The sequence below is a fragment of the Morone saxatilis genome, unplaced genomic scaffold, assembly GCF_004916995.1.
Source record: "Morone saxatilis isolate NCDOM2014 unplaced genomic scaffold, NCSU_SB_2.0 Contig3, whole genome shotgun sequence".
Classification (NCBI taxonomy): domain Eukaryota; kingdom Metazoa; phylum Chordata; class Actinopteri; family Moronidae; genus Morone; species Morone saxatilis.
In genome coordinates this window covers 4,889,986-4,900,974 of record NW_023339873.1, presented here as the reverse complement: position 1 = coordinate 4,900,974, position 10,989 = coordinate 4,889,986, and the positions used below count along the sequence as shown (strand labels likewise).

General features: G+C 39.9%; 1 protein-coding gene across 1 annotated transcript in view; it reads left to right on the top strand.

Annotated features, from left to right (window-relative positions):
• slc8a3 (solute carrier family 8 member 3) overlaps positions 1-10,989 on the top strand; it is a 109,672-nt gene that overhangs the window by 96,675 nt on the left and 2,008 nt on the right. The window contains 5 exon segments of the mRNA XM_035673522.1: positions 4,005-4,022; positions 6,505-6,629; positions 7,084-7,188; positions 9,563-9,614; positions 9,617-9,823. Of these exon segments, the coding sequence (XP_035529415.1) occupies positions 4,005-4,022; positions 6,505-6,629; positions 7,084-7,188; positions 9,563-9,614; positions 9,617-9,823 (507 nt within the window).

Genomic DNA, 10,989 nt, shown 5'->3' with positions numbered 1-10,989 from the left:
AACGCAGCCCCCTCATTCATTTAAATAGAGCTGTGAAGAGCCACTGGTTCTGGAAGTGTTTTTCCACATATTCCCATTTCAGATGTTTCTTTAAAACAGTATCCTCGATGTTACTGCACATAGAAACACAGGACTCTCTTGGATGATGTAACGATCACATAAGTTTATGTTATGTTACCACCAGTTTTAATTATTTTCGACTTTGTTTCTGAGAAATCATGTTTTGTTTGTCATTGACATACATCTTAAAATACTACAATACCCATGAGCCTCGGCCACAGTCGCTATGGACTTGTGATTGGATGATTTTATACACACAGGCTTGTATCGTACCAGATATTTTACTTGTTAATTTTTTGTACTGATGAGTCAACAGGGAGAATTTCATGTCAGTCCAAGCCATTGAAGTGCTCCAACTATGAGTCACATTGTCTATGCAAAAAATGAGGAAAAACCTTTACCTGCAGATCCAGAGGCCTCCATTTCACAGCCGTATGGGACCATGATGCAGCGGGGGTGCCAACATAGAGAGAGCAAAAAAAATTTAAAACAAAAGCAGGGTCGTCCAGCAAGACAGTTGAAAAATGACATCCAGCAACGCTCTACCTTGGCCAGTAAACAAGCAATTAAAAGTTATCACCTTGAGAAACTGTGACAGACGCTCCTTATGACAAATTTTCTAACTAAATAATTAACCAGTTAATCAAAAGAATCATTAACAGATTCATTAGTCATTAGTTTTATGTGCTTGTATGTATTTGTGCTTGCTTGTATGTGCTTCTGTACATTTGTCCATCTGTTCCTGTTTGTATCTTTTCATTTGAGTGTTTGCCTCTCCCTCACTGGCCTTTGCTAAATGGCACACTGTTATTACCGACCGGGGTACGGACACTCAGACTCACCACAGCTGGGTTTTACACCACACTTGGCTTCAGATCAGCACGGCTCGGCTAGTACTAATGATAATGAAGCAAGTTGCCCACAGCAATTAATGCACTTAGCGACTAATGATGATTAACTGTGGACTGGATTTGATTTAGGAAGTTGATAAGCTGCCTCCGAACACAAACAGGTTAATTAGTATCATGTCTTGGTGAAAGAGGTTTCAGAAGGAGCTGGACCATTCATGGAAGACGTGAACAGCTTTGTTTTGTCCTTCAGAGACTCCGATCCGAGTGTGAAATGTTTGTCCTTGTTTTATGAATGTAAGGAGAAATTATGATGAAGATGTCAAAAGGAAGAGTTGTTAACATGAATCTCTAGAGTCTGAAAGGCATGGGAAGGCTTTCTCCTCTCTCTTCATCCACTTATGCCGTATCCTGTCATGTAATTATCTGCCTCGCCGGATGACTTTTTGAGCCTCTTTTTATTCTTAATCATATCATTTAGCTATGGTTTACACTTTGCCGAGGGCGTCTGAGCGTGTTGCGCTGTGTCACTGATCTGCTCTGCAACTACAGCATGCAGATAAACAATCAGACAGAGTCATAATCAAAATGCTGAGAAAGGGGCGTGATAGTTCTGAGCATCTGCATGAGGCATATTCATCAGCACATTTTATTTTACATTTTGTGGATGGATGGTTGTGGCTGGATGATAAGCAGCCTCGCCCCTGCAGGGTTGTCAGAATACCAGATCTGACTTGGACAATGTGAGTTGAATAACTACCGCTGACTGAAGTGGATCTTTTAATCACAACATCAGACTGCTCCAACGTAAAAGTTATTTGATCGCCCAATATCACATGCAATGTGTTTAAGTTCCAGTGTGTCCCATGTAGGATTTATGAAGATCAGTTGGCAGACATGGAATATAATATTCATAGGTATGTTTTCATTAGTGTATAATCAACTGAATATAGAATCATTGTGCTTTTGTTACCTTAGAATGAGCCATTTTTATCTACACCACAGGTTGCCTTCCATGAAGCCATGTTTAACCGCCATTGTTCTACAGTAGCTCAGAACGGACAAACCCCTGGCTCTAAACAAGACCTTTCATGTTTTTCAAGTTTCGTGGGCACTGTAGTTTCTCTTACACACTTTTCAGCCTGTTCTCATTCCAGGTGGTCAAAAACAGACGCGAGCAGTGTTCAGTAACTTGCAATCTAAAACTTCACCACTAGAGGCCAGTAAATATACACTGGTCCTTCTAATCTCTAATATGACAAGAAAATGTTCTTTACATCCTTACAAGAGTTCTGTAGGATGTCAGAAAAACTGGAAGAAATCTTGCAGGAGACATTCAAATTCAATTCAAACCCCCCTCTTTAGACAGCTATGTGGTGCAATAGGAGCCATGTGTAGAAAAATTTCAAATAAAGAGAAAGTTGTCACAGTTAGTCAGACAAATCCTGAGTTTGTGGAATGGTAGAAATGAATAACGGACATTGCAGCTTTTGAATCTTTAATCTCAAGGACTAATAATTAACAAAGCAAACCAGTATTTAGTTGTAACTGTTGTGTTTTATTTGTACTTTTTCTTTTCAGTTTATTGGTGTGTTGATTTTTTTTTCTATTACCAACTTCAGTGTGCCCAGATTTGTTATGTTATCTGTTATTCAGTTATTTTCTGTAAGATTTTATCTCACGCTGCATTATGTTCTTTTGTTCTATTGGAAAAGTTGATAGAAAAAGTCTGATATAATACGCCCAAGTGAAACGAGTCGAGCATGTCTGTGTGAGTGTGTGAATGTATTTACTTTCCTTCACCCTGCAAATAAGACTATTTTCATGGTTTTACTGATATTGACCTTTGGAAGCTGATGCCAACATCGTCTTTTAATTGAATCTCCCAGTTGCTAATATTTTGCAGTTACTTTGTGCTCTATTTGCAAATGTGATATATATTACATAGATTTACTGCTTCTTCAGCATTTAGGCTTCCATGTGACACTTAAACTCTCAAACATGCTAACAAGGTTTAAAGGCAGGCTGGCTGGCAGCTATTCATGGCAGGTTGAAGCAGGTTTTTGTTGTTGTTTATACTGTGCCTCCCAACTGAGGCTGTCAAACTAAATCCTGTCATCCTCACCTCCGCCATATTGACAGTGGCAACACAGGCTCTTACATAATATAGATCCCACTAACTGTTAGATTTCAAGGTTTATATTTCAGGTCCCCCACAAATGTGACACGATTAAAAAACTAAATGTATACAGAACAGCAACGTGGAGAACAAACACAATCACACAATTAAGGTAGACACTAAAAATATTTTTTTATTATGAAAGCAGAAATGAGAGAACATAAAAGTAACTGTTACCTTACTGATTCTAGGGTCTGTAAAGCCTATTAATAAAAAGAAATGTGTATAATTAATCTGCCTCAGGAGTTATTTAAATAGGTCTGAGTTAGATGTTGTTTAAATAATTAATTAAATTGTTATATATTAATTTGTTATGTATATATGTATTTTTTATATATATATTGTATATAATGGTAATGATGTAATGAATGGGGAATAAAAGTAGCTCAGATTCTTTTTTATTATTATTATTATTAAAAGGCCAAGTTCTGGCAAATGCGTATATTGGTCCAACACTATTTCATACTAAACTTGTTAAATAAGGCTTTATGTCTAATTATTACCTCCAAACTCAGTTGTCTGACAATAGCTGGTAGTAATAAAGTTTGGAGTTAATGTAATGCTCATAGCTGCAGATGATGACTCCAAATATCCTACCATTTTGTTGATTTTTATCGGACATTTTTTCCCTTAATAAACCTCGATCATGCCTTCATGCCCATAAAAAAACTACAAAATGCCAGATTCCTCCCACTACCTCAGCCAATTGAATAATCAGTGCCATATATATCACACCTTGGGGTCAATACCGAGCCATTCTCTGGGGCCATCACATTTTTCTCCTCCTTATCAGCCGGCTTTCTTCCATCTCTGTTTCTCATCACGTTTTCTCTTTTCTCCATGTCTTCCCCCCTTCCCATCCTCCTCCTTCTCCTCCTCTTCCTCACCCTCTTCCTCCTCTTCCCTCTCTTCCACAGCCCTCCTATTAGCTGACAGTAAGTTGTCCATTCCTCCTGTAAGCATCTCCACTAACGTCTTCTTCTTCTGTGTGTGGTGTGGTTTAAACACTAGCCTTGATTTTGAGAAGGATGACAATTTAGTTTATTTGCAAGACTTTGAGTAAGTGCTCATTCTTTGAGAGGTTTTATATGAATAAACTGCATGCCAGCTCTGTTATCCTCTCCTTCTGTCATTGTAACAAACAACACATGCTCTTTTGCTGCTCTCTCTCCAATACTTAATGATGGATTTTCACGCTAATCAGCTGATAAATTAATCACAAATCCATAAATTATGTTATCCAGTCAAGAGCAAGGTACAGACACTTGATAACCGTCAAGATAAAATCCTGCAGTTCCGAAATTAGAAATTTAATTACCTTTCTGGGATTATGTATTTTTTTACTCTCCTTCCTTGTCAAGGAAATTGTGTCATGTAGTGGTGCAGCACAGAGCAGGGGAATGGCTGGATAATCAAATTTTAAACATTAGCAAAAGAAATCCTGTCAGGACTTGAGGGTACACAATGTCTTGGGTGTGTAATTGATTTAGCTTAAAAGTGTGTGTGTGTGTGTTTGGTGTGTGTGCTGTAGAATATCGTGTTATAAACGTGTGGTATATTTATGCATCGATGCCTCTGTGTGTGTGCGCTTGCCGACACGCCCTCCTATCAAGGGGACTTGGCTGTGATCTTTGATGGCAATGTTAATATTTAATAGTAAGCGTGTTGTCAGCAAAGAGCAGCAGGCTGGGACTCGGGGCTCGTATAAAAGATGACGAGGTCTCTGCACCAGGTGGCTCAGTGGGGGTGTCACACACAGAGCGGGATGAGAGGCCTTTGGATGCACAACCGCTCCTTCTTGATAGAGTTTGACAGCACAGAATTGATGTTATGGCGCTCTTTGTAGTGTGCAGTGCACTCAGAAGCTCTGTGAAGCACTGTGGCTCCTTTCTACAGCAGAGCCACCCCGGGACAAGTCTGGTAGGCAGATTTAAGGACTCATCATGGCTTCCACGGGCCATGGAAATCATTTTGAATTAGAAAAAATAAAATAAGGCCCTTAAAGAGTAGTGACATTGAATGGAAGGAGCTTTTAACCATATTACACGTTCTGCGTCAGCAGATGGAGTTTGCACAGTTGTCATGGAGATGGATCCGTTGACATTAAAGCTCAACAGCTGTTATGGTTTTATGGATGACACCTATCAACAGATCTATCTTCATGACAAATGAGCAAACTCTATTCACTGATGAAGACCATGTGATACAGTTAAAGGCTCTAGAAAAGAGCTAGTAAGTGGACATTGAGTTGGTATTCTATTGTCAAACCACTAAAACATATTTCCTCACCAATCCCCAGTAGTATGTAGCCATGCAGAACGTTTTGGTTTTTCGTTGTGCAGGTTTTGAGATATTGGTGAGAATTGACCCTTCTTAAGTCCCGCCTCGACAAGAACCTCGGTCAACTTTCTCCTTTCCTGTACTTAGATATATGCTACGTGCTAGGCTCGTCTATATTGAAAAAGACAACCACATTTTGTAGATGGTTAAAAGATAAACACGGCATATAGCGTTGGTAGTCACATCTTACATTAGCTAGCTAATGTTAGCGAAACACTAGCTCACTAGTCAGCTAATCTGTTGTTGGCTAGCTAGTTTTCATCTAAAAATGGGGCACCTGGATAGGTCACCTGGCCTCATGTACCAAGGCTGAGTCCTTGCTGCAGCAGCCCAGGGTTTGAATCTGACCTCTGGCCCTTTGCTTCGTGTCATCTCCTCTCTCTCCCCCACTTTCCTATCACTCTTCAGCTGTCACTCAGGCAATAAAAGCCCCAAAAAGTAAATTAATATATCTTCAAAATTTGCCTTTTTCAAAAAAGCCTAGCACTTATTATATCTAAGTACAGGAGAGCAGAAAGTTCTGTGTTGGGTTGACTGACCATTTTAAGATGAAGGATTGTGGCAGGATTTCTTGACAAAGTCATAGTCCTTGAAAGTCATTGTAACCTGCAACACTTTTGGATAAAATTAGAATAATGGGGAAATTGTTAAAAAAAATAAAAAATAAAGTAATAGATCGGCACTAAATATTTGCCTTTGCCGTGTTTGTGTTTTGTGCCGGATTGATCAAGCATGCAAGTTTGTCTAACCTTTACATAACAAAGTTGGACCGCCACCAGGCCACAGAGGAAGCTTTTAGAAACCGTCTTATAGTTTTTCACTGTGCACTGATTGAGTGTGACAGATGTGACTTAAATACTGCATTAAAAAAAACGACATCTATCTCTCCGTAAAGCCTGAACATTATAAAAGATGAATGGATTCAAACCGTTATCAACGAGGCAAATGTTTTGTTTATATGCAGCGAAGTACAACACAACATGGTAATCAGCTGAGCATCCTCTTTATTTTGATTGCCATCTTTCTCACTGTGATTTCTCTCCATTTTGCTCCCTCTCGCACTCTCTCCCCCTTCAGATGTACCAGACAGGAAGATGACATCAGACGAGGAGGAAGCCAGGCGGATCGCTGAGATGGGAAAACCGGTGCTGGGGGAACACTCCAAGCTGGAAGTCATTATCGAGGAATCATACGAGTTTAAGGTGGGAAAGGTTACTCTTCAAACAGAGCAAACGCAGCCGGATTATTACAGCCGAAACCAGTGTTTTCCATACAGTCAGACAGATATACTAACAACTTCAGCTGCCACCTTGCCTGAAAGAACAGCTACCTATTTCTAATTTTAGCAGTGGGGACTGTTGCTCTTTAAAGGTCTCCCAACCCACATAGATGCATTTCTGGAGGAGATACGGTTTATATGCATCCTCTAACCACCTCAACCAAAAATATACCCACCATATTTGTTTCTGGTGTGTGGGTTTACCATGCATCATAAACATCTGCTGCCTAGCACTTGATGCCACTGCCATCATGTGGTGAAGCTCATGTATTTCTTTTTTTTCTTTTTTTTTTGAAGCACCGATGTAGATTCTAGCCTCTGAATATGAATAATGGAGAGATGATTTTTATTCTTTGTTTCGGTATTGTATCACACAGAGCACGGTGGACAAGCTGATCAAGAAGACCAACCTGGCACTGGTGGTGGGAACAAACTCCTGGAGAGACCAGTTCATGGAGGCAATTACAGTCAGTGCAGGTACTGTAGAAATCACCATGTTCTCTGCTCTGACTCCAGGGGGCTGCATGCCAGTGAATACCAATCAAATGAACATCTAAAAGTGGTGCCTGGTCAGACTGTCCTGGCTTGTTATTAACATATTTTCAGATATCTTATGTAAATTCTGAGATTTGTCCTCTGCCAGCATGATTATGTCATTCGTAAATTTAATTTATGCATGTCATTTTTGCAAACAGCATGTATTTTCTTATTAGATTTAGCGTTAAACTTTTGCCAGCGCTTAAATATACACAATGTAATAAGTCTTTTTGCAGTTAACAGCTGCTAATTTTGCCAATTTCATTAGTGTGAGGTTTTATTATCTCCACAATCTAAGTGCTAATTTTGAGGCTTGACATTTTGGGTTATTTGGTTTCTTGCTGAGAGTTAGATGAGAAATTGATACCAATCTGTATCTGTAATCTGTATCAAAAGTAAATATGAAGCTACTGCCAGCAGTACTCACTTATTCTAGCAGGTTTTTGTATAAATTAAACAAACAAGATATACATGTCAGTTAGTGGGCTTTAGAGGTGCTGATAGGTGGATTTTGATTTGTTGGACATAGCCAGGCTAGCTATTCCCCCCTATTTCCAGTCTTTATGCTAAGCTATGCTAACCTTATATATGCTAACCCAAGATGAGTGGTATTGATCTTCTCATCTAACTGTCTGCATATTGAACGCCATTGTCTTAAAATACTGCCTGTCACCACCATCAGCTCAGAAAATGTTGGTGTCTGTATGAGCCTTCAAAAACTCACAATCCTCCCGGAAAGAAAAGCTCTCGAAGCTCTGGAAACATCTCATGTACGTAGGAGAAAACTCATCCATCATGTCAGGCGACAGCAGCAGCATCAGATCACCCTGCAGCCTGCAGTGCAGCTGCCGCTCTGTCCACTGCAGTCACAGCCACCATGGAGTGAGCACCACCAAGGCCTTGGCTCGTCACTTTGGTCCTGAAATATTTAATCCAGCGGTGCTCTTTATTTTTTCATGGTGCACCCGTGGCTGAAAAATGCATGCAGGCTCACATGGCCTGACACTTTGAATCAGCCCTGATTGTGTCCCTCCTGTCTGCTGAGTTTCCTGTGAGCTGCTGGGACACAGAGGACGTCCTGCTCCTCCTCCACCTGAGGAAGGGGGACCATTTACTTCTAAATTTTTAGCTGTTATAAGATGACACTGTGCGGTTCAGTTTCTTCTTCCAGCTCATTTTGACAGAACAAACAGCTGGTGCGGTGACTGAACCTGTGACCTTTAGGTTATGGGAAAATCTCCCTCTGACCCCTGAGTAACCCTGCCAACCACTCCCACCAAAATACTGTAATATTTATGTCCCAAATCCATGCTACACACTAATTCTATACAGTACACTACATACTTATAGTCATATATACTGTTTTAGCAGTTAGTGTGCAAAAAAACGAAATGATACAATATGTGCAGGGTTGTACGTTAATCTCGGCAACTCTGTCAATGACTGTTAAACTTCCCTAATATAGATTAAAATGTGTTTTCCAGGATCTTTCTGGACCTTAATCGCCACTACCTACAATTAATTTCAACTTTTTCTATCTGTGAGAAGCTCTTCCATTTCCTCTGTGCAATGCATTGTGGAACTATAGTGTCCATCAAAAGCACTCTACCCAAAAAGTAAGCTCATGGAGAATAGTTTGAGAAGCCAGGCTATGGACTCTGCATTATTAAATGAGGTAGAAAATAATAAAATGTAAACTTAAGTTTGTGTCCTGTAACTAAAGCAAAAGTTAAATGTATGTATATGTATTAAAAGACAAAAACATGTCGCTCTTTTCATTAATATAAAGAATGAGGCATGCCCTGTGGCAGTTATTAATCTGGATATGTATTTGTAGCACATTTAAACTTTAATATACACAGCAGTAACCTCAGGCTGAAATGATATGATGTCTCACACTGAAAAATAAGTCAATGTGCCATTTTTAAGTGAATGTTGTTCTCTTCCTTCCCCTCTCTGTCATCCCTTATCTCCTTCATCGATCCTTTATCTCGCCAACGTTTTCCAACTCTTCTCTGGCTCCTTACCCTCTCTGCACTCTCTCAACTTTGTGCTTCATCATCTGTCTTTCTTTTTTCTTTCCCTGTCATATTCTCTTTTGCTTTTTTCATTTTCTATCTCCTCGTATTTTTTTGCTCTCTGCCTCTTCTCTTAATATTTACTTCCCCTCCTTCACCCCTCTCTCTTTATCTTTGCCCAAATATCTTGCTATCTCTCCGTCCTCTCTGCTGCTCCACTCTCTCCTGTCATCCCATTACTCTTCAATCTACCCCCCCGTCTCCCCCGCCTTCTTCCCCCCCATCGGCCCACTTCTGCCAGAATGAGGACGAAAGAGGACCGGAAGAACGGCTGCCTTCTGTTTTCGCTCGTCATGCCTCACTGTCTTCTGGAAGGTCCTGTTTGCTTGCGTTCCTCCCACGGACTACCTGAACGGCTGGGCCTGTTTTGTCGTCTCCATCATCATCATTGGCCTGCTCACGGCCGTCATTGGGGACCTGGCATCTCACTTCGGCTGCACTATTGGCCTCAAGGACTCAGTCACTGCTGTGGTGTTTGTGGCACTTGGTACATCCGTCCCAGGTGAGTCACAGTAGAATGGGCACTTTTTAAGAGGACGTCATTGTCAGTACTTACATGTTTCCAATGTGAAAATCTGTCCTAAAAGTTTTGCATATTAATGTTATTTATGTCAGTTGATGGATTATATGCTTCTTTAATAGTTTGAGAATAATATGCGACTTTATGAGCTTTTGAGACCCTTTCAAACAGCAAACTTGCTTTGTCATCAAAATGGCTGATATACTTATTTCCTCCAAACTGACATTTTCACCCAACAGGAACAATATGTCAACAAAAACCTTGACTCTGTCAGCATATTTGTTATTAAAGGTCCTACGTGGGGCTTTAATAAATCATCACTGCATTCATTTTGGAGAAAAATATATATAAATATTATAAACAAACAAGACCAATACAGAGAAGATTGCCAGCCTCCACTGGCCTGCACAATGCAATTTTATATTTTGAGCGACAGGTGGATTTGGCAGGAAAAGGAAAATGTGGAGAGTCACTTCCAGTATGTTTATCTTCATCAGGAAACTGAAAGATCCAGGGGGAATGGGGTGAAAGGTAACGTAAGGAAGAGTTGGAGATGTAATCTGGAAACTAAGTAGCACTAACAATACTAATTGTCTTTGATGGTCTCCTTTGTTTATGGAAATTATATTATGAATTAGACAAGAGTATAGTGATGTTTAAAGGCCTTGAAAACCAATTTTCTGAATCAGCTGTCAACAGTACAGGCTTTCTGCCACAGTTTTCTGGGGTTGTTTCTTTGTTTGTTTGTTTTGTTTGTCCTATTCTCAATGCTTCAATGGGGGCGAGACTCCATTTGAAAGAAGTGATGTCACAAATGTCTGTGCATTTACAACATTTGAATCGAACTGTAATGACAGTTGTTGGTTGGTTGTCAGTCAAATCTGCCCACTTGCTCCCAATGAAGTGTTAAACCTTTAATGAATAATAACTGAAAATTATGAAATGTTTCAAACTGTATCTGTGATTACTGCTCATTCAGTTATGATTATTTAATGCGTATAGAGAAGTACTTAAAGCTGCAGTAGGTAACTTTTATCATATGTCTTGAAGATGAAGATATTGTTGAGATTCAACAATCAGCTATCTTTCTCGGCTGCCCGGAGCCCTAGGAGGAACTGGAGATTTTATCACAGATTATCTGTCTCATG